At 39.5% G+C, this 22272-nt stretch overlaps 8 protein-coding genes across 15 annotated transcripts; 5 read left to right on the top strand and 3 right to left on the bottom strand.

Moving 5' to 3' along the window:
- Nucleotides 1–246: 246 nt before the first annotated feature.
- On the bottom strand, nucleotides 247–1957 carry LOC130704484 (autophagy-related protein 13-like). The gene has a single exon (XM_057525905.2). It carries the CDS (start codon nucleotides 1673–1675, stop codon nucleotides 311–313), a length of 1365 nt encoding a protein of 454 aa, XP_057381888.1. The 5' UTR covers nucleotides 1676–1957; the 3' UTR covers nucleotides 247–310.
- A 205-nt stretch (nucleotides 1958–2162) lies between these two features.
- On the top strand, nucleotides 2163–3437 carry LOC130704492 (guanylate kinase-like). 3 transcript variants are annotated; one of them, XM_059494775.1, is made up of 4 exons: nucleotides 2163–2318; nucleotides 2657–2945; nucleotides 3010–3233; nucleotides 3292–3437. In XM_059494775.1, the coding sequence occupies exons 2-4, from the start codon at nucleotides 2677–2679 to the stop codon at nucleotides 3399–3401; spliced, it is 603 nt and encodes a 200-aa protein (XP_059350758.1). In that variant the 5' UTR covers nucleotides 2163–2318; nucleotides 2657–2676; the 3' UTR covers nucleotides 3402–3437. The 3 variants fall into 3 exon arrangements, with proteins under 3 accessions (XP_059350758.1, XP_057381902.1, XP_057381903.1); XM_057525919.2 differs by having other exon boundaries at nucleotides 2167–2578; XM_057525920.2 differs by having other exon boundaries at nucleotides 2169–2362.
- Nucleotides 3032–4950, bottom strand: LOC130704496 (uncharacterized). Of its 3 annotated transcripts, XR_009004962.2 has the most exons (5): nucleotides 4210–4950; nucleotides 3752–4120; nucleotides 3583–3696; nucleotides 3423–3527; nucleotides 3032–3346 (listed from the first exon to the last, which is right to left on the bottom strand). XR_009004962.2 is itself a non-coding variant. In XM_057525926.2 (3 exons), exons 1-3 carry the CDS (start codon nucleotides 3854–3856, stop codon nucleotides 3429–3431), a joined length of 318 nt encoding a protein of 105 aa, XP_057381909.1. In that variant the 5' UTR covers nucleotides 3857–4058; the 3' UTR covers nucleotides 3032–3428. The 3 variants fall into 3 exon arrangements, 1 of the variants encoding a protein (XP_057381909.1); XR_009420747.1 differs by having other exon boundaries at nucleotides 3032–3527; nucleotides 4210–4948; XM_057525926.2 differs by lacking the exon at nucleotides 4210–4950 and having other exon boundaries at nucleotides 3032–3527; nucleotides 3752–4058.
- A 410-nt stretch (nucleotides 4951–5360) lies between these two features.
- Nucleotides 5361–7332, top strand: LOC130704486 (tubulin beta chain-like). The gene is made up of 3 exons (XM_057525908.2): nucleotides 5361–5522; nucleotides 5771–6106; nucleotides 6164–7332. Exons 1-3 carry the CDS (start codon nucleotides 5466–5468, stop codon nucleotides 7112–7114), a joined length of 1344 nt encoding a protein of 447 aa, XP_057381891.1. The 5' UTR covers nucleotides 5361–5465; the 3' UTR covers nucleotides 7115–7332.
- Nucleotides 7333–9235: 1903 nt separating this feature from the next.
- Nucleotides 9236–11226, top strand: LOC130704489 (GDP-mannose 4,6 dehydratase-like). Of its 2 annotated transcripts, none has more exons than XM_057525915.2 (6): nucleotides 9236–9378; nucleotides 9913–10348; nucleotides 10434–10666; nucleotides 10737–10952; nucleotides 11023–11091; nucleotides 11160–11226. In XM_057525915.2, the coding sequence occupies exons 1-6, from the start codon at nucleotides 9334–9336 to the stop codon at nucleotides 11220–11222; spliced, it is 1062 nt and encodes a 353-aa protein (XP_057381898.1). In that variant the 5' UTR covers nucleotides 9236–9333; the 3' UTR covers nucleotides 11223–11226. The 2 variants fall into 2 exon arrangements, with proteins under 2 accessions (XP_057381898.1, XP_057381897.1); XM_057525914.2 differs by lacking the exon at nucleotides 9236–9378 and adding an exon at nucleotides 9700–9852.
- Nucleotides 11227–11936: 710 nt separating this feature from the next.
- LOC130704495 (forkhead box protein L1-like) lies at nucleotides 11937–15008 on the top strand. 3 transcript variants are annotated; one of them, XM_059494777.1, is made up of 3 exons: nucleotides 11937–13521; nucleotides 13775–14010; nucleotides 14092–15008. In XM_059494777.1, the coding sequence occupies exons 2-3, from the start codon at nucleotides 13819–13821 to the stop codon at nucleotides 14590–14592; spliced, it is 693 nt and encodes a 230-aa protein (XP_059350760.1). In that variant the 5' UTR covers nucleotides 11937–13521; nucleotides 13775–13818; the 3' UTR covers nucleotides 14593–15008. The 3 variants fall into 3 exon arrangements, with proteins under 3 accessions (XP_059350760.1, XP_059350759.1, XP_057381907.1); XM_059494776.1 differs by having other exon boundaries at nucleotides 13648–14010; XM_057525924.2 differs by lacking the exon at nucleotides 11937–13521 and having other exon boundaries at nucleotides 13643–14010.
- A 1550-nt stretch (nucleotides 15009–16558) lies between these two features.
- Nucleotides 16559–18336, bottom strand: LOC130704485 (tRNA-dihydrouridine(20) synthase [NAD(P)+]-like). Its single transcript, XM_057525907.2, is given in 7 exon segments — nucleotides 16559–16690; nucleotides 16754–17104; nucleotides 17176–17463; nucleotides 17526–17566; nucleotides 17568–17859; nucleotides 17922–18060; nucleotides 18126–18336. Coding segments are annotated over 7 exon segments (1359 nt in total). The 5' UTR covers nucleotides 18286–18336; the 3' UTR covers nucleotides 16559–16602.
- Nucleotides 18337–18467: 131 nt separating this feature from the next.
- LOC130704483 (acid sphingomyelinase-like phosphodiesterase 3b) lies at nucleotides 18468–21158 on the top strand. The gene is made up of 11 exons (XM_057525903.2): nucleotides 18468–18535; nucleotides 18658–18815; nucleotides 18884–19130; nucleotides 19194–19297; nucleotides 19376–19463; nucleotides 19542–19635; nucleotides 19715–19840; nucleotides 19921–20101; nucleotides 20168–20285; nucleotides 20349–20516; nucleotides 20592–21158. The coding sequence occupies exons 2-11, from the start codon at nucleotides 18704–18706 to the stop codon at nucleotides 20977–20979; spliced, it is 1626 nt and encodes a 541-aa protein (XP_057381886.1). The 5' UTR covers nucleotides 18468–18535; nucleotides 18658–18703; the 3' UTR covers nucleotides 20980–21158.
- Nucleotides 21159–22272: the final 1114 nt, after the last annotated feature.

Here is a 22272-nt window from a genome sequence, read left to right as displayed (position 1 = left end):
GATTAAAAAATGCCATTAGCTATCTATGAAATGGATAACGTTATTTTGCAATTCCTAATTTATTACTAACCTTCTCCATTTAGACGAACCTTGAATAATTCAAGGCTATTTTAAGCCACAAACATTTCGGTTCCTCTTGGAAATACAACTCGTATGTACTGTGTGTCAACTGCAAACTTAGTCTAGTATTTCGTGTACTTTTTGCTTAATGCCTTTCGTCTCGTAATAAATAGGAAGAAAACAAAATCGTTTTCCCAGCAATATATTGGTTAGTCATATCAATGTACATGCTTTATACAGATGGAGTTCACTATTTTCCACTCTCATCAGAATCTATGCACAGCGACTGTACGAGGTCGTCATAACCTTCGAGGTCTTTTTCGAATTGTTCAAGCTGAGAACCGATCTCTTGGGTAGCGATGCCACATGAGCGATTAAAAGATTGCAGGGAAACGGGAGCCGATTGACATTCACGGAAAAAGGCACCGACATCGTGAGATGAGTCTCCTTCGGTGAACGGTGTTTTCAGCGACTCAACCATAACGAATTCGTCACTAGTACTGACAGGTCCTATCGAGATATTCGTCTGATTTGCGTTTTCGGTTACATCGACCTCTTTTGTTGGAACCACAGCCGAACCACCAGTGACTAGAGGACGCTGCTCGTTTTCTTTTTTTACATCTTTTAAGCTCTTGATTTTCATAAATGTGGGTAGTGGCAATTCCGGTAACACGAACTCAGCAGATAGGTTACGGCGAGCAGAAGATGGATCGGCAAACGCACCAAACTTGGGTCCGTCATCAAAGGAGTATCGGTTTTGCTGCAGTAAATTTTGATACTCTGCTACTTTGTTGCCTGGTGGCGAATTGACAAACAACCGACATGCATCTTGACTCTCATCTGATGCTACGGGCTCGCTTCCGCTACTACTTTCTCCTCCTCTGTCTCCTTTACTGTCGGCTGCTCGGCATAGCCGTGGACTGTATTGATCACTTATCAAATGCTGATCGAAATGGTCACTTTTCACCAACATTGCTCCGTCTTTCGGAGATAGGGCTAGTTGCGTGCGATAGCTCAACACGACGCTATACAAGCCGATGGGTGTGTCAACTTGACCGATGGTACAGTTTTTGGTCGAAGTACCCAATCCATGAGGTTCGCCACAATATACGCGATAGCACAAAACGAAGCTGTCTGCTCCTTGTCTTCCAGAAAGTTTGTATGCAGGAGTTATTCTACTGACTGAAATTATGGATTTCAATAGTAAAGACATTCTGCTGTACACAGTATAGGTGACTCGATTCAGTGGTTCTGAATTTTCATTAACTGTCAGACTCCAATTTTCTAGAATTAATGAATCACCTTCAACAGTTTTTAAAGATATTTCAACACATAAAGGTGGGCTCCCAATGGTAAGAAGTTGTCCTTTTAATGCTTTTTTTGTTTCTACAACCACTTCTGGGATATCTTCAATTCCCAAATTAAACCAGTCTGATGTAGAAGGGTGTGCCTTGCATGGAGTGCAAATCTTTTCCCCAAGCCTTGATTGAACAATGACTTGTACCATTTTTTGGCTCAAAAATTTCACAAATCTTTCCATGTCCTTCTGCTCTTGTGCAGTCAATCCAACAGCAGCCACACCAGATGTTTGGTAACTCATGGTGGCAGTAGCCATTATTAAAGCTTGATTTTAGTGGTAAACAGATACTCAAATTTCCGCAAAGTTTAAATTATCTTTTGATGTTTTATTTTTACGTTTGCTTTTCAAGGAATTTCTTGAAGAACACACTTGTTATTTTCATCCCTGTTATCTTGAAATGGAAGACACATCTTGTCATAAGCAACTGTGGAACGTATATCAAGAACATACAGGTAAACAGCCTGGTACTTCGCTGTATTTTGAGAAACCAAAGGAAAACTATTCACGAGATTGTATGAACCTAACAATTCTGTGTGAAATCTGCGGACGACACGTACGCGGAGGGAAGGGTAAAAGTTTGCGTTGCCAAATTGTTAGTAAATAATTTAGTTGCCAAATGAGTTTTTAAATAGTTAATCACTTTATGTGGTAATTCTTTATTGCGCTAATACTTTCTAAATTTTTATTCAGGTCATTAAATGGAGCGTCCTAATTAAAATCATGGCATAATATCAAGCTGTTGCCGCCAAACTTGCCACGTGGGCTTTTGACATTTTAAAGGCGTCGTGTCTTCCCTTTTACCAGTTATTTTATTAGTAATTTAATGTAGTATTTGTAGACCTTGGGTTGATTACAGTCCAATCGCTGCATTCTTAGTTTATTTATCGTACCTGTTTAGGTAAACAAACTATATTCATAATTGCGCCTCCTTCAAGATGTTAGGTACAAACTACTGGGTGCTTTTCTTTTGTTGCTTGCCTTCTCGAATTCTATCTTAAATTACGCTCGGCTCTTGTAACACACTAAACCCGCCTTCATTCCATCCTCAAGAAACTTGCATGTCTTTCCGGATACTGTGTATTGTCGGCTTTCCTCCAATTAAAAGAATCAATATCATCAATAGAGAATGTATCCTCTTTCGTTGCTTAGCAACTTCCTGTGTGTGTGACTAAATGACTAACACAAAGATTGCTATAAATGGGATGCTGTGATATAATAATGTCATTTCTCTTCTAGATTTCATTCGAAAGATAGCCATGGCTCCTGCCATTTCTTCTTTGGGTCCACGTCCACTAGTCTTTTGTGGTCCATCTGGATCAGGAAAATCTACACTTATTAAACAAATCATGAATGATTTTAATGGTGTATTTGGATTTTCGGTATCCCATACTACAAGATCTCCTAGACCTGGTGAAATTGATGGGAAGGACTACCATTATGTGTCAAAGGAAGTTATGGAAAAAGGAATATCTAATGGAGAATTCATTGAATCAGCTACCTTCTCTGGTAATCTGTATGGTACAAGGTAATATAAAGAATACTTTTATATTGTTTGATTAAATCTAACAAATGCTACTCAATTCATACAGTAAAAAAGCGGTAGAGGACGTTCAGCGCGGCAATAAAATATGCATTTTGGATATTGATACTCAGGGTGTGAAGTCTATAAGACAAACATCTCTTAATCCTGTTTTCATTTTTATGAAGCCTCCTTCAATGGAAGTGCTAGAGCAAAGACTTAGGGGACGAAACACTGAAAGTGAAGAGAGTCTCCAAAAACGACTTCTAACAGCAAAAGCTGAGATGGAATATGGTATACCATTTTAGAAGTGTTTGTTCACATTTATTTAAATTGTTTGCTTACTCTCCAGGAAGTGACCCCAGTAATTTTGACATTGTAATTGTGAATGACCAACTTGATAAAGCCTATCAGGAATTGAAAGAATTTTTGATGCCATTAATTGAGGAAGTGAATAAATAGGAGAAATGCGAAGAACAATACAAATTTTTAGAGATCGGTTGGACTTCTTAAAGCTTTACTATGATGTTTAAGCATTTCATCCAATGTTCTTTGTTTTCTCTGCATTTTGGTTTTTTCCACAATAGCCTGAAACAAAATCAATAATTTAATGTTTTAAAGTCTGATTCCAAGAATACACTACCTGATGAGCTTCTATAACATGTTTACTGGCTATGGCCCGTTTTTTTTCCATCAAGGAATTGAGAGTAGCCATCTTTGCAAGTTGCTTCATGTGAGCAAAATAGCTCAATGTAAACTAATAAAATCATTCATTAATTGTATGTTTTTCATCAACTATAAGTCTTTATTACAAATATGAGCAGTTTGTTCCCCATTTTCAGCCTTGGCATACGGGTCAGTTTTTCAAGAAGCTTTTTTTTAAGTTTAGAAGACAATGCTCTGCGCGTATCGACCATTATGTTACGAGCTTCCGTTTAAAGTTGAAAAATTTCAAAAGAAAAAATCTGAGTAGTTAAACTTGCCAAACTACGTAATTATAGTTTCAAATTAGTTTTGACTGCAAAATTGAGCTTTCAAACGACTACTGCAAAACTTGAAAACGGTCAACAACAGTTTCATAAACAGGCTGACGGGGATGCCATCTAGAGTTGTAAATCGTAAACCAAACGTGGGGTGGGGAGGGCGTAGGGTTGCATTACTTTTTAGAAGCAACTTTTGTTCTGACAATATAAAAAAATAAATCAGATTTGAAATTAGCAATAATTTTTTTAAAATTGGGGTTCAAGAAAAACTTTTTTGATAGACGTACACTGGAGTAAGGCATCCAGATGGAGAAGAATTGCAATACTCCTTGCATCCAGAACAAACACTCAGAAAATGGAAATGGACAAAATCTCAGAAATAGCAAAATAATTGCCAGTCGATGATTCATTTGTATTACCCCTTGAATTGTTAGGAAGATATCTTTGATGTAACCATGCGATTAAATAATAAGATCGAAGAATTCGTCACCAAAACATGAGATAAACACAGTCATAGCTTCAGATTAATCAATTCTGACAGCACGTCAGTAAACATTAGTACAGTTTTATATTCCCGCCGTTAGATGGTCTTGGTGGCCGTGAAAGGAGATTCTTCCTTCTTCCATTTCCCCTTTCAATCGTAATTTCCAAATAAGTCTTAAGCAATGTGACCTTCAATAGTCTTTGCACAGAACACACTGTTCCGACAGCACCATAAAAATTCGATGACGTAGGATGACCGTTTTTGCACAAGTTTTACAATGTCGAAATTTCACCGATAGTACCATGAGTTTGACGAGGAGTACGTGATTGATAGCATACTGTTTAAAGTCCCTTTGTACTATGATGGCGTGACCAGAGTTTCATTGCATGTTTCTTATACCACAAACCTGCATTGCGCTTGTCTGTTTTTCTTCGTCATCAAATAAAAGGCAAGATGGCTTTTTTTAGGCAAGAACAAAATGGATGTTAGAAATCTTGTTTAAAAGGAATCAGGGCAATTCAGCATATAGAAAAGTGATGAAGCCATAAACTCAAAGAGCAGAATGCTGTTTTTCAAATTAAACAATAATTTTACCTTTTTGCATGAGAGGAATTAGACAGTAAATATTGCAGATATTGAGAAAAATAAAAAGTTCTCTGTTGTATCAATTTACTATCGATACGGAATATCGATACCAGAAAACGGCACACTACTGCGAGAACAAATGTAACCTGAAAAAAATTTATCTTAGAAATTATCACTAAATTGGAAACAAATTTTAAACCGTATGCATTCATAGCATGTAAAAAGTCAAATTAGTTTTTTTATCTTAAAAATTTTTATTGAAGGGCGTGTAAATTCAATGTGGCGAGTTTGCCAGATTTCGTTATACCACAGTCTCGCTAGCTAGCCCTCGGCTACCACTACCAGATCGGAAGGTATATATACCACCCATGTCATGCTACTCACGATATCGACGACGAAAGTTAAAGCGAGTACTACCCTAGTACGCACTGTTCGCTGCAGTCCCACCCATTCCTCTTAAAGAAACTAGCCAAAATGCGTGAGATCGTACACATCCAAGTCGGCCAGTGCGGAAATCAAATCGGTGCCAAGGTAAATATTAGCAATCTTGTTTAAGTATAACACGGTTCTTTTATCTTCAGTTTAATGACAGCTGTCACCCAGTTCCGGTCTCTATTGAGCCGGTTTCTGGGGGGCCATGCTGTCATTGTGTAGTGCAAGACACACCCTTACTCTCTTTAAACCTAAAATCTAAAATAATTACAGTTGACATTATTTTATAAGCATAATGTTTGATTTCTGATATTTCTGTATAATAATTACTCACTTTGAAACTTTAGTTCTGGGAAATCATCTCTGATGAACATGGAATCCAGCCCAATGGTGTATACCAGGGAGAATCTGAACTGCAGCTTGAGAGGATTGATGTATACTACAATGAGGCCAGTGGTGGGAAATATGTTCCTAGAGCTGTTCTGGTAGATTTGGAGCCTGGTACCATGGACTCTGTTCGTTCTGGTCCTTATGGTCAAATCTTCAGGCCTGACAACTTTGTGTTTGGGCAATCTGGTGCTGGAAACAACTGGGCCAAGGGTCACTACACTGAGGGAGCTGAATTGGTTGATTCTGTTTTGGACGTTGTCAGGAAAGAAGCCGAAGGGTGTGACTGTCTTCAGGTACCTACAGTTTCTGTTTCTTGTAATGTAAAACTTATTTTTTCCTTTTTCTTTTAGGGATTCCAACTGACTCATTCCTTGGGAGGTGGTACTGGCTCTGGCATGGGAACCCTCTTGATCTCCAAGATTCGCGAAGAATACCCTGACCGCATCATGAACACTTTCTCCGTCGTCCCTTCGCCTAAGGTCTCTGATACCGTCGTTGAACCCTACAATGCTACTCTCTCTGTCCACCAACTCGTTGAGAATACCGACGAAACCTACTGCATTGACAACGAGGCCCTATATGATATCTGTTTCCGTACTCTCAAGCTGACCACGCCCACTTATGGAGATCTCAACCACCTCGTCTCGCTAACTATGTCGGGCGTGACAACCTGCCTACGCTTCCCAGGCCAGCTCAATGCCGATCTCCGAAAATTGGCCGTCAACATGGTTCCTTTCCCTCGTCTGCACTTTTTCATGCCCGGCTTCGCCCCGTTGACCAGTCGTGGCTCGCAACAGTACCGCGCCCTAACCGTACCCGAGCTCACTCAGCAAATGTTTGATGCCAAAAACATGATGGCCGCCTGTGATCCGCGCCATGGACGTTACCTAACTGTAGCCTCCATTTTCCGTGGCCGCATGTCGATGAAGGAAGTCGATGAACAGATGCTGAACATCCAGAACAAGAACTCGTCATACTTTGTCGAATGGATCCCTAACAACGTCAAGACGGCAGTTTGCGATATTCCGCCACGTGGTCTGAAGATGGCAGCCACTTTCATCGGCAACTCGACCGCTATCCAAGAGCTCTTCAAGCGCATTTCGGAACAATTTTCTGCCATGTTCCGTCGTAAGGCTTTCCTCCATTGGTACACTGGCGAAGGCATGGACGAGATGGAGTTCACTGAAGCTGAATCTAACATGAACGATCTGGTCTCCGAATATCAACAATACCAAGAAGCGACCGCCGACGATGAGGCGGATTTTGAAGAAGATCCCGACGCAGAAGCTGACAATGCTTAAATTACTCGAAATCTGTTAACTGTTACATTTCTTCGCCCTTTTCCTCAGTCTCCTTTATTTATTTTCCAACTGAAAGCTATCGATCTGCTCTTCGTCCTCCCACTCCTTTATTATATACAAATCCGAAATTCCTATTACTAAGTCCTTTCGCTTTGTTTGTGCATGCAGTAAAGCCTGTCCTCTTGCTTTCAGATAATACAATTGCAGCAATACCGCAACATTTCCATTCAAAACGAATTTGACCATCTATATGAAAATTAGAAAATACTACGCTTTAGTGAAATCGGTCTTGAAAGTTCGTCGGATGTGTGTAAATTTCCAGTTGTAGCTGGCAGACTGGAACGGCATCAGTGTTCGCCATTTCCTGTCAGAACCCTTGGGCATCTTGTGCTTTCTCTATTTCCTTGTGGCACTATTTCTACCGGACACTGCATGCTGTTTTTGTTTTTAAAGGTACGGATGTGCGGTATTGTTGCAGGTGCGGTCATGTTATGAACAGGTGAACCAATCATAAAGGTTGCATCCTGATGTGTACTCCACCCGTGCATAGTACACATCACCGCCCGTTCCTCGTACTTGATGTGAAGCTATGCGTATCTGGTCAACATTTTAAATTAATCCGTCCTTTCTAAAAGATATTATCAAGCGAAGGGTAGAAGCGTAACTTCCGGTCGTTCTGCTTTGAGCGCATGTAGAATAAGTGTAATAATTACTTTACAGGGGTATAGTTTCATCTCTTCACCTATGCTACTGTCTACTAACATATGACTGACTACTGTGAAACCCAAATATCCCTAAACAATTTATTACTTTAATAGAATGCAAATCTAAGAACTGTGAACGATATGTTGTCGATAACTCATGTGTGGTTACCGCTGCAACTATCACTGTACTTGCATATTTGACGTGTTTTACAGAATGGTAGGTATTTATGTTCTGCCAGTAATATGGCATGTTAGAGATCTTCTACTTTTGGATTTTGGGATAAAATTTTGTATATGAGAAGACCGCAATTTAACATTCAAAAGTTCTTTGCAACCACCCACTCGTTCGTAGCAAAATGCTTTAAACAACGCATTTGACAAAAGGAGGTATGGATGAACGCCAACGTTGATGTGACTTCCTCTTTACTTATTTGCCGAGTTCTTGACTCTACACGAGATGCCATCTATGAAACACGGTAGGAATCTTCAAAGTTGTCAGAAAGTGACGTTAGAGCGCTAAAGCTTATTTTGTTTGAAACAGAGGTAAGGCATTTTATACGAATTTCAGATAACTCCCTTTCCCCGTATTCTTTAATGACAGATTTACATGAATTACCTGGCTATTGGGACTTCTTTTTCAATCCCCTTCATCCATTCAGCTAGACATTTTTTCAAGAAAATGTTCTACCGGCCATTGCTAGCTTCCCATGAGGCTAGGAAGATCACTAACCTTTCCTGCCAAAAAAGTTGCCTGTTTAAGTAAATCTAAAAGTTGTACGAATTTGTCTGAACATATACGAAGAAGAGTACCTGTAGACCATATTTCCTTCTGTCAAGCAAAACATAAAAGGATTCAACAAGAGAGCGCGTAGAACATAAAGAGTTATAATTTTGAATATGAAGATTTAATTGTCAGGTGGCATGACGGAGCCATCTGTCTAGAAATTTGCTGACGTGGTTTGTTCTGAAAGCGGTAAAAACTAAAACGTTACGCTTTCATAAAGCAATATGAAGAAAAACATTCGGGCTCAGATTCTTCTTTTTACAGCGATCTTTCACGTTGTTATTGAAACTCTGTAATGCCTCTATCCTATACGCAGGTTTGGGAATAAAGTTCGAGGGCTTTTAGTCGTTTCTACGCAGGGTTTACAACGAAACTATTAAACACCCCTTATGTTCATAATGAATTTTAAGGCGTCGAAAAATATCCTCACATCTTAGCAATATTCAAACTGAAGAGGAAAGTGGATTCATGGTCGGTCATTCAAACAAGAATGTGTTCAGTGACCCCAGGCTTGAATCTTGGGAATCCTCAAAGACAATCAAGCCAAACTGAAAGTGCCACGTCTGTCTACGGAGGCTATGATAGAGACGTCCCATCTGTTGTTTCACCTGCATAAAAGATCTGCTTAGCCCAACGCAGAGTTAGTCACACGCAAGATTTCCACGCAAGTTGTCGTATTAGTTTCTTCTAACTGAAGCTCTTAATCTCTTACTACTGATATAGATACTGAAATGGCAGAACGGAAAGTCGCTCTTCTTTCTGGCTGTACTGGGCAGGTAAAAATAATTGCGTTTACTGAAAACATTTAACAGCTTGGGTAAGTTATACGTGTCGCATTGTCTATTGCGTTACGTGCCACGTAGACAAATAATTACGTATCCTTCTTAGTTTCCTCGGAGACTGCCAGTTTCCATTCGGTATTATTAAACACAATTTGCCTATCGCATGTACGAGAGATGAAAACACCACCGGCTAAATTTCAAAAACATCACCTTCCGCAATGCTATAAGAAACCTGTTAACGTTTAGTCAAGAAATGTGGATGCATTTGGGCGTTTCTCTAACAATTTTCCCGAAACTGATCTCTTACTACCATCATCTGGCAATGTCGTGTTGGTTTGACAGTTGGATGTCGCCTGTTATATTTTTAAACTTTAGTCTTTAGCACGAATCCTTTCTTATCAATTCTTAGTCATGGCTTCTCAAATAGTCGATAAGAAGATCGCATTAATTACGGGGATCACTGGCCAAGTTAACTGACTGTACAACGTAATAAAACAACTAAATTCAAAAATTTTTTACTTCCCGCAGGATGGGTCTTATTTGGCTGAATTTCTCCTGGCAAAAGGTTATCAGGTTCATGGCATTTTAAGAAGATCTAGCTCGTTCAACACGGGTAGAATTCAACACCTCTATGCCGACACAAAATCTCACAGAGAAGGGGCCATGCATTTACATTATGGTGACTTGACAGACAGTTCTTGTTTGGTGAAAATCATTGCAGAAGTCAAACCCACTGAAATCTATAATCTGGGTGCTCAAAGCCATGTCAAAGTATCTTTTGACCTTGCTGAGTACACTGCCAATGTTGATGCCCTGGGAACACTTAGAATTTTGGATGCAATTCGTACTTGTGGTTTAGAAAAATCTGTTAAATTTTATCAAGCATCAACATCAGAACTTTATGGAAAAGTTCAAGAAGTGCCTCAGAATGAGAAAACTCCTTTTTATCCTAGATCTCCATATGGTAAGTACCACACATGATATGCTGTCATTTTCTTAAATAATATATTTCAGTACTTGCACTATTAATAAAACGTTTTACTTACCAGGTGTGGCGAAGCTGTATGCTTATTGGATTGTAACCAATTATCGAGAAGCTTACAATATGTTTGCTTGTAATGGCATCCTTTTTAATCACGAAAGTCCCCGTCGTGGCGAAACTTTCGTAACAAGAAAGATCACACGTTCAGTCGCCAAAATCGCACTAGGTCAGATGGAACATTTTGAACTGGGAAATCTTGACTCCAAAAGAGACTGGGGTCATGCCAGGGATTATGTTGAAGTACGTAAATGATAAAAAACTAACAGGGTATTTAAAAAAGAAAAACACTGAGCTGTTCTGCTTTCTCAAGGCAATGTGGCTAATGCTACAACAAGAAAATCCAGAAGATTTCGTCATATCGACAGGAGAGATGCACAGCGTACGAGAATTTGTCGAAATGTCCTTCGGTCACATTAACAAAACTATTAGGTGGGAAGGAACGGCAGAAGATGAAGTGGGTATCGAAGTTGAATCAGGCAAAATTCGGGTCAAGATCAACAAGAAGTATTATCGTCCCACGGAAGTTGTAAGTACCTCTCAAGCTGAAAATTTCAGGAAAATAAAATTCAAATTATTTACGTTATTTTCTTCAAAAGGATCTTCTTTTGGGCGATTCTTCCAAAGCAAACAAAGTTCTTGGTTGGAAACCTAGTGTGTCATTCCCTGTAAGTCGACTATTTTGTATTAATGATGTTTTACTGATTCACTTTCATACTTTCCCCTCATCTTGTAGGATTTGGTAAAAGACATGATGGAATCTGACTTGGAATTGATGAGGAAGAATCCTGGAGCTTGATCCTGGCAAGGCCAACGAAAAAAAATGTACCGGTCAATATGAAATACAATCATTCCGTGTGTGGGTGGATTTTGGGGCTTGAAAATATTTCGAAGCACTTCTTTATTAAATATTAACCAGTCTAAGTGCAATAAAAAAGATAAAATATCCGAATTTTTTTAGTTGTATTCGTCAAAAGTGATGTTTGTTTTGGTCTGCTTCGTTGAGATAGATGATTCTATAGAAGTCTTCTTTGTTAGGACTCACAGCCTAGCATAGGCAAACGTCATCCTGAACCGTGACGAGATTAACATACGTTGTCACGAAATTCACGACTTTGTCGTCCAAAACAAACACAAACAAACACCCAAAGAAACAAACAAACAAAACAAATCCTGTTAAAATTTAAGAGCCTAGTTAGTCAACATTACCAACCGACACTGGTAAAGTTTTAAGGTACTAGTACTCGGCCAAACGACCTATAACTAAAAATACTAGAGAAGCCCTTCAAAAATGTTTCAAAAAGAATAATGAAATATTTTTTTGCTTCTACATTAAAGTAACACTGAATGAAACGCTTATTATGAAAGCTGCTAGACAATATAAACAGTGTTTTACAAGACCGTCCCCGCGTATCCTGGCATCACAGATAAGCGCACTTTGTTGCTTTGCTGTTAGTTTGCATTTGGTTGCCATCAGATAAGTCAAAATGTTAAAAACTTGCGTCGCTTGGTGTGGCTATTGTTGCAAGCTCTTCGTTAATACTGGAGATTCTACAGCGTTGTGTATATGTGAATTGTGCATATATTTCCGGAGCTTAGCGATTTACCAGCTGATTGAATCCTGGATGGGGGTCTTGGTTATGTACACACAACATTGGTTATGTACACACAGGCACACACAGATGCGAAGTATAGGGCGCGGCGAAATACGGTGGTGTTTTCAAACCAAACAGGCAGCAAGTTGGAAAATAAACATCTTGGCCCTCTTTGACTTCTTGCTCTCTTTTTCTTCACGTACCTACTCTAAGTTGTAGCCCTCATTCAGTCATTCTTGGATGCAACAGCACACCCCTTGTTTGGATTCGATCGACCAAAGTTGTCTTCAAACGTGCTGTAATAGACGAGTTTATATACAATTATCTTGAATCCGAAAATGTTAAGTGGACGTCTGATAGATTTCTTGTCTATCAGTTCTCGATTAATCACCAACGAATTCGCTTCCGACGGTGACAACATAACTTCGAGGAATAAACAGAAGGGGTAAATGCAAATGTCAGTTACGGAGGATAGACAATTTTGTTTGTTTATAGTCCTGGTAACGCAGAGAAAGGAGAAAGAAGAGCACAAGTTGGAGAGAAGTAGTAGCGTCAGGCTCCACTGGCTGCTTCTGCAGTGTTTACCTTCCCTTGGAACAATCACAACAAATAAACTTGGACGTCTTTCTCTTTCTCTCTCTCCGTCTCTTCTGTTTAGTGCTATTATTCCCTCCCACAGCAGAGCAGCACCAACGGCTGCGTCAGTCTCAAATTCTACGGTCCTTGTTTTGTGGGTGGCCTAACTTGCTCTGCTGACGGAAATTTACTAATAATGAGAGGGTCGGTCTCTAAATTCTCGTTCTGTTGTTCCAATTCTAAATGTGTTTTCAACAATTTCTTGCTCTTCCTGCATTTTCGATTTTGTGTTAACAAGCTTTTGTCAACATGAAGCACGACTTACCATCCGCTGGAAGGTATCATACCGATTTTTGATTTATTATTTCTTCCGTTTATCTTTTTCCTTCAAAGCTTTCCTCTTGATTTGCGTTGTGTGCCGATAACGGGTTGCTTCATCAGTTAATTAGGACAACTTTAGAACGATAACGTAAAAAGGAAATGGCTGTTGTTTTTTCTTCAGCAGCGTGGGCGGTCACAAATAGTCATGGCAGTTATGTACCAACGTGTTGCTTTTGTTTCCACTCGTCTCTTCCAAACGGGGTTGTGTGTGTTTTGTTGACGATAGAGATGCTGCTGCCAACAAGCAATCACTTTTCCCATCCCTTTTCATTTAGACTTCTTTCTCTTACAGATCGGAGGAAGAAAGCTGTTTCGGAAGGAGGAGCTTCATCTTGACACACGCCCAGTGTCTCTCGAACCTGCTTTTTTTTTCTTTATATATTTTTTTTTCTAAACAGCCGATGCCGCCGCAGTTGCTTCCGTCGATTCACATGACGCTTGAACCATTCAAAGTACAGTCCGCTGTTGTTGATTTCTTCGGTTTGACACAGAATTGAAAATAAAACTGACTGATAATTAGAAGGTCCAGATTCCATTGGAACACAGGTAGGCGTAATATGTCAGTCAGCGTTAGTTGTCTTGGTTGGAAAGCACGTGAGTCCATCGTGATTAAATGATTTTCGGGTTTTTCGCGTTTGTTTAATTTGTTCGGACTTTGTTGTTTTTTATAAGTCGTTTTGTGAACAGGGTGCCAGTATCTTATCAGCTCGGATGTGCTTATTGTTGAGTGACTTCATCAGATGTGATACTAAAACTCCTAGGGGAAGTTTTATTTTTCTCGTTCGTGACGAACATTAAGGTTGTCACGGCCGTTTGCGTTCCATTCTTCTTATACCCAACATTATGGACGGTTCATCTGCCACTTCGCAGCAAATTTTAATGGACTACTTTCGGATTCCGAGTAATCCATCGGGATGGATACCTCAACAACATTTCGGATCATATAGTCCCTTCAGTCGTTACCTCTGGTCAGCGGCCGAAGGTTACCCGTCACTGGAATTAATTCCATCAGCAGCCGCAACAGAAAAACCACCGGTATTGCCTATCAAATTGTAAATTTTAACAAGAGGACATTAATAATTCATTTTAAAACGTTCGTGATTTACCTTACTACAGTACTCCTACATCGCACTCATTGCAATGGCCATCCAATCGGCTGCAGACAAAAAAATCACCTTAAACGGCATTTATCAATTCATCATGGACCGGTTTCCGTACTACCGAGAAAACCGTCAAGGATGGCAAAATTCAATAAGGCACAATTTAAGTTTAAACGATTGTTTCATCAAAGTACCGAGGGAGAAAGGTCGACCGGGGAAAGGTGCATTTTGGACTCTTGACGCGGGATGTTATGACATGTTTGAACACGGAAACTACCGACGTCGAAAGCGAAAGCCAAGAATGATCCATCAAACATCTATCCAGCCAGCAACTCCACAACATGAACAGCAGTCTCAGCTGAATCGTCGTGAGGACAAATTTGTTTTCAGCATTGAAAATATTCTACGGCCAGATCCGTTGCCTGATCAAAAGGAACACATCACGCCGCTTCCTCTCGTCTCCTGCTATACAGGCCAACAACTTGTCAATCATCGCTTCGTCAACTCATTAACATAGTTAGTAATACGAAGGAGTAGCGATGGAAGGAAAAGAGGGGGGAAAAATGCAAACTACATCTTCTTCTTTCGTTTTTTTTTTTCTGTGTCCAACTTCAAACCAATTAAAAAAATTTAATTGGTGTAGTAGGCTTTATATTTATGTACATCTTATGACACGCTATTCATTAGCGACTAATTAAAAATGTCTGCATTTTTCTCCCCTTTTTTTCCCAAGTATTCTCTCTATCTCTATTTGATTTCATTTCTGAAATATATAAGTGAACGTTATGATATGCATTGGTGTACGATGAGAAGGAAGAAAAACCGGTGAAGCTTATTTAGTGCCTTTGATTTTCTACAACTTGTCAATTCGTTAGCAAATTTTTTTTCCCTTTGTTGTCGTATTGTCTCTAGCTTTGTTTCTTGATTATTTGATATATCCTTGTGACTGAATGCTTAAGATTATACAATGAACTCATCATTATGTCTCTTGCTTCAAGTGGAAAGAGTCAATACATTTGATTGTCAATCAAACGGACTTTGAACATTCCCTCATAGCAAATAATGTGTAACGTGAACATAAACACGGCAGCCAATGTCGAGAAAAACGGGCCTTATGTATGCTCCCCCCTCCCCATCAAAGTCCAAATAATAAATATATGAAAAACAATAAACATCTAAGTGTTACGCCATTTAGTTCAAAAAGATAAAAAGGCAACGAGAAGGGGGAATGTGAGAAGATTGGCTCACCCTAAACTAATCGGTTGCGCGCAGTGTAGTGTGGCTAGTGTAGCTACATGAATCTGAGGTGTATCCACAAAGAGGAAGAGGAAGAGAAAAATAACACGTGAAAAAGTGACGCGGTTGCCGCCGCCGACATGTTTTGATGGGTCGATACCAGACGCGCTTCCGCGACCCGTTCCAGAGTCCAGGTCGGCACACGCTCCTGCTGCTGGAGCAAACAAATATACAAAGCTGAGTAGACAGTATAACACACATCTTCAGGAAAAAGAAAAACCAGTCCTTCTCTACCCTTGCCTTACTCTATCTCTTCGTATAGGTTTAGTTAGCAAAGGGAGTTAAACAAGGCGTTTGGGTTAACGAGCTGGCGTCGACAGATCAACAAACACCGACATTCCGCGCTGCGAAAAACAGAAAAAATCCCCTCCATAGTATTTACAATTCGTCTAAACCGGCGATTAGGTACGCACTTATTACATAGAAACAACTTATTTTCTTTAAATATCTTCAAATTTGATAAGCGTCGTTGGAAAGCTAAAGTCATTTATGTTTCGTGGAACCGCAAATCTCATCTTCTATCACCGGTGTCAAAAAGAGAATGGCCACTGTTTATGTGTAAAGCCACATGCTACTGGTTTGTTTATGTACGGTCATCGCTCAATGTCCCATCTGCCTCTACAATTGTATATAAACCACTGAGCCGATGCCTTCGATGTTTCGCTATAGCACATTAAGCTTGTCTTCCAAAAGACGACGATCGATTTTTTAAATTCTTCTCCACCCTTTGACCACCTTAACACGCAGCTGATCAAAAACAAACGTTTTTTCCGCGATTGAATTCTGAGGGTCTCTACGTTTCCTTCAAAAATAAAATACCACAAATAGTGTCTGATGCGAAAGGAGTACATCAACATTTAACAGGAAGATAAGATCGTTTCGACTTTGTTTGACATTTACATGTTTGCCTAGCGCGTCAATATGGAATAAACCCGCTTTGCGTTATGAAATTATAAAACAATTGAACATTATTGACACATGCATTAAAGCGCATACAAGAGATATTGATTGTTCTTATCTCTATTTAATGGAACAGGGTCAAGTTTTGCGTTTCTACCAGGATATAACCGGATCGGTTATACTATAGTGAGGCTATTTGAGATTACAAAATATTTTCGTTTAACAGGGAAAACCCTTGGATGAGGGGAATTGCTATACCTATTTTCCTTGTTCAATCTATATCATAAAGGAAGAGGGAGTAAGTGTCACCTACTTTGTCAGTTGAAGCAAGTCATTCTGTGGTATCAGCGGGAAGTAAATTTAGGGCGTGTAAGCAAGCCAGAGCTGCTGCCTGCTCACTTGTCCGTTTATTTTTTTCCCTATTTGATAAGAGAAAATATAATAATAGTGATATGCAGCTATTAAAACAATTTAGTAATTACAGATAGCGGTTGGAGTATTGTTTGCCATCCACGACGACAGTTGAAAAAAATAGCTTATCAACTTGCTCGGAACGATAGAATGGAAGTTTACTATGCTGCGCTTTGCACGCATGTTCGTGTAGCACTGTCTTAGGAAGAATATGCTTTTGATATGGCTTTCGTAGAGGAATCATCACTTTGATGACATCGTCATTTTCGCAAACCCGACTAAAGAATGTCGATTCGGTTTTAGCCCTTTTTTGGGCTGGCTCAAGATGACCCATGCTTGGTAATGACACCTGTAGTTTCAGTGAAAGACTCTTGAATTCTTCCTGTTTCTTCTTATAATAATCCAGAAGGCCCCAAATTTTACTGTTAAAAAAGAACATTTCAAACATTACATTGAGAAACGCACATTTATTGGGGAGGAATAGGCGACTTACTAGATTTCCTCCTCTGTTTTTGAGTCCAGTAAGCGCTTCCCCATAGGAGTTTCTTGAAGATCTCTAAGCATCATTTGCACGCAATACTTGGTGTTGGTAAAGACATTGTCATATTCGATGCAAAGCCTTAGGTATTCTGGGATCACTTCGTCTAGCGGCAACTTTCCTTCTTTACGGAAAATAGAGCTATTATACTGAGCTGCTCGAGCGATCATCACACTGGATGCACTCGTAGACATCCGGAACTTTAATATATGCTCGTAACTGTCAATTTCCTTGGAACCACCACTAAAAATATTCAAGAAATAATTAGCTGCATGCAAAATTATTAAATTTGCTTAAGGCCTTACTTTGCTATAACAGGGATACTCAGGTCTTCTGCTATTTTTTTTTATGGCTTCATTATTATTTGGATGTTGTGGCCTTTCTTCTTTGGTTCTCCCATGTACTGCTATTGCAGTAACACCACAACTTTGAATTGTCCTAGCAAGATCCATTGTTTCTTCGATGTTAGGCAACAGCCGTATTTTACATGTTACTGGAATTGTTATGTTTGACACCAAGTTTGTCAAAATATCCTTAACTTTTTCAGGCTGCTTCAACAAAGCAGCCCCCATCCCTCCTTTAATGGAAAACTCTTTAGGGCAGCCCATATTAACATCAAAACCAGCTACATCCTTTTCTCTAAAGTTATAAACGGTATGTTAATGGCAAAAAGAATGAACATCACATATTGTACTACTTACACAATCTTTGCAACTTTAACTGCAAGTTCAGGGTCACTCGTTCCTACTTGAAAAACCACATAATTGGATTCTTCATTACAAGTTCTAAACACCACACTTCCATCAAACTCATCTATGAAGTCAATAGTTCCAAGGATATCTGTGGAAAAAATACATCCAAATAAAACATGGGACGATTTTTTTTTTATCGTAAGTTATTCTTACCATTTACAACGCGTTTAGTCCTCACCATCTTCTTGTCCACTATTTCCTCAGTATAAACAATGTCTGCCCCGTACCTTAACGCCAATAGCCGTAAAGGCAAGGTACCCATACGGACCATTGGCGCTAGAATTATCTTATCGACATAACTTAAGCGGCTCATTCTCGATTTTCAGTTTCAAATTATCCACACTTCATGCATTTAAAGAGTTTTCTCCATCTCATAACTCGTGGCAAACTAAATCCACTTTGCCAGCAGACGTCCAGTGTTGCCTAGCATATGAAATTAAAATCAAGACATTAGCGTATTGCAACGCATTAATAAAATTTCTTCCAATGTTTGTTCAGGTTTGTCTGCTTTCATGTTTTTAATCCGCCCCCCGAACCGAAACTTGAGGGATTCGTCAGTGCCAGTAATTCTGTTTATTTGTAAATAAATTTAGTAACTTGACCTGGAGTAACGGAGAGTGAGGAGTAACGAAGCGTTCCGCTGATATCAATAATAACAAAAATTTTCGTTTGGTCTTATTTCTAGGGCCAGCTGTCCTATTTTTATTACTAGTCACCTTTCATTGTGTGCTATGGTGATAACCTGGCATCGAGAGAGGGAGTTTAGTTCAGGAACGATAAAGATTTTTTTCACCTTAATCCACTTCGGCAGCTTCTTCATAAAACTTTCAGCGGAACACACAGGTTTATCAATGTTTTTCTTTAAAACTATCAGTAATTTCGTGCAACCATTGTTATTTCTTATCTAATAGGTCATTTTTGGCAACTCACTGATTTGCATTGGGACCAAAGATATAGTAGAGATGGAGATCCTAGGTCAATGTGCCATGCAAGCAACGAAAACCATTTGCTTGCATCCAGCAATCCAGACACTCGTGATTATACGTGTGCTGGACAATATGGAATGTACAGCTGTGATGCACCTTGGGATCTGATTGAATTTTCAATCAGAGGAATGGCAGAAAACACTGTAACTCCTAATTTTATCATTTGGACTGGGTAAGAGGACAATATTGTACTAAATTAAAAAAAATTTTATTGAATTTTTTGTTATTACCACAGAGACAATACTCCTCATGTCAAAGATCCATCACCCGACTGGTCAGTGATATTTTCATCTCTCCGTAATGTCAGCAATACAATTAGAAAAAATTTCCCCAATACCAGTAAAAATTTTGAAATTGCAATTTATATTATCGGTACTTGGATAATGATATTAATTCACTTGTACTAATTATTTTTAGCCTTAATTCCTGTTCTCGGAAACCATGATGTATTCCCGGAAGACCTTTATCCGGCAGAAGCCGAAGCTTTTTATCATGCATATTTGACGTGAGCGCATTCGATATTTTTGGTCGATTGTAGGAAAAAAAAAGAGCAAATGTGTTTTTTTTTGTTTTTTATGAATAGTGAAGGAGGGTGGAATGAGCTGTTGGACAAGCAAGCGCAGGAATGCTTTGGTAAATGTGGATTCTACTCGCTGGATGTCACACCCGACTTAAAGGTCTGTAATCCTACTGTAATTTGTTTTCACTTTCAGTTATCTGCAGTGGTTTGAAATTGAAAAACTTCCATTGGTATAGGTTATCATTTTAAACACGAATTTGTACAATGTACCAAACAACTTGACCCATGACCAAGACGATCCTTGTGAGCAGTTGAAATGGTTTGAACTCCAACTCAAGACGGCAGAGTCCAAAAGGAACAAAGTATGATAGCATGGTTTATGCTCTCCTTATTGTCAGCCAGTACATTGTTCAGTTTTTTGCTTTATCTGAAACATCCATAGGTCATCGTAGCAGCTCATATCCCACCAGGCTATTTTGAAAGATGGATCGGGCCACCGTTTTTTAATCCGGGTCAAAACGACCGCTATGTGCAACTTATCCAAACCTATGGTGACATTATCCTAACTCAAGTTTACGGCCATACTCACACAGACTCTTTCCGGCTGATTGCCAACGATCGACGTAATTACGATCCATCATTATCTTGCTTCCAAGTGAAAAATGTTAAACTTTTTTTTCACCAATTAGGTCAAGTGAAAAGTGTAGCCTTCGTGTCTCCATCTGTAACGCCATGGCTCCACACGGGTGGAGTCAATCCAAGCCTGAGGCTTTACAGCTACAGTCTAAACGGAATAAATGATTATTGGTATGCAAATTCAGAATTCCAGTTTTAGGTCACTGTTTTTTTTTTACCATTGCTTACCTTTAGGCAATATTATTTTAACTTAACTGGAATGGCTGAACAAACACCAACAAATCCGCAATGGCAACTGCTGTATCAAGCCACAGTCGCTTACGGCGTGCGAGATCTGAGCTTGGAAAACATGCTATCGATCTACCGAGACATGGTGGCGAATCCCAAAGTCTTCGAGCGCTAGTATGAAAAGGGTTTTTCTACTGCTTTGCTGTTGAATTATTCAGGTCCCTAACTCTATTATAATCCAATTCGTAGCTACTTCTTCAATACAGTTGGGCACGTCTTCGAAGAATGCAACGCAGCCTGCATGCGGGATCACATCTGCACTATCTCTCACCTGATGGTGGACGACATGCAGTCTTGCCAAGACGGGAAGCACGTCCTATTCCGCGACGACCTAATCATGACCACCCATTTTCTGAATATTGTCCAGCGTGCCAAGGTCGTTGAGATCGAAAGCCTGCTTTTGGTATCATTCCTAACTGCATTGACATTGATCTGCATCGTGATAGCCTCCATCGTTTTCGTCGTATATCGACGCCGTGTCTACAGTTCCCTTGGTCCTTTATCTCATGAACCAATTTCTTCGCGTCCTCGGTCATCTGATTATAGTCCTATAATTTCTCAAGATGAAAGCGCGTAAAATTTGTTTGCATTTAAGTCTTTTAACTTTCTACAATTAGTTCATTTTTCCAACTTAGATTAGGCCAACAAGTTTTACATTCTTTTACCTTAAGCAACCATTTTTCAAGTATTTGACAGTAATGGCAATTGGCACGTCTATGATTTTGAATGAAGATACAAGTGGCCTTTTTTGTTTCACGTTGAATATATTCACTTCTTTCCATACTCATTTTTAGTTGTTTCTTTGCTTCTGGCGTCGGTGGGTAGGGAAAGAGAAGAGGGGATCAGAGCGAGAGAATACGTGGGGAAAAGGCTGCAATTTTCAATGTGTTTACATACAGGACAAGGGTAAGACGACAAAGTCGGAACACGAGTAAGATTCGCATCTTTTTCGTTCGGCTGTGGTTTTCTTGTTTCGCATTTTTTTTTCTCTTTTTTTTGAAATGGAATCGTGGTCGAGACGGCGACATCTTTTTACTAAAAGTCATCTGGCGTTGACACGGTCTACACAAATTGGCCAATGGATATCCAAATAATGGGGAAGGAAGAGGGTAGAGACAGCACCTTGTTCCCCACCTTTGAATAGTGTTCAAAGATCTGGGGAAAGATGAAACGTCTCTGAACAATATCGTGTGTGCGTCGTCATAATTAAAGCCCGTTCAACCTAACGGAGAAAGCAGCAGGATATCTTTATGAACCTACAATACAACGATTAAATATAGAAATAATATTAAGCAGCGACAGAAGCAATAATCCCAAAGATTTCCATAATTGGACAACTTACTCCTCCCACTCCCTCACAGTAAACGCAGAAGATAAAAATAATAGTAATAAAAATAGTAAAAAAAAGGACCGGAATACACGCAGACGAAAACATATGTACATCATACACCGATATATTTAGGACGTCGTACATGTTGTTAAAACCCCGTCACATTTTTTTGTTGTCGTCAAAATCCAATGGCCAAGCTTTTTCTTCATTTTGCGTTTTCCTCTCCTGAAAATCTCCTTCCCTTCTTGCGCACGAACAACTGCATGTTGAGTTATATGTACCACAGGTTACACGTGTGAATAGAGCATGGTAGCAGTTGTTGGATCGAAGGATTTGCGAGTAGTAGAGGTTATTGCGGGACCAAGGTTAAACAAAGATTAGGAGCGAAAGAGTACCGTACGGTTGCGTGAACCATTAGCAAATATATGGGGAGGAATCTCGATATTTCTTCCCGATATAAAGGAAATCAATAAATTTGTTCACTCGCATGATGAAACAAAAATACAGCGGAACTTGTCTTCTCTTCCTTTTCCTCCCTTC

The sequence above is a fragment of the Daphnia carinata genome, chromosome 3 (assembly GCF_022539665.2).
Source record: "Daphnia carinata strain CSIRO-1 chromosome 3, CSIRO_AGI_Dcar_HiC_V3, whole genome shotgun sequence".
Lineage (NCBI taxonomy): Eukaryota > Metazoa > Arthropoda > Branchiopoda > Diplostraca > Daphniidae > Daphnia > Daphnia carinata.
The sequence above is the reverse complement of the archived record's forward strand: the minus strand, read 5'-3'. Positions and strand labels throughout refer to the sequence as shown.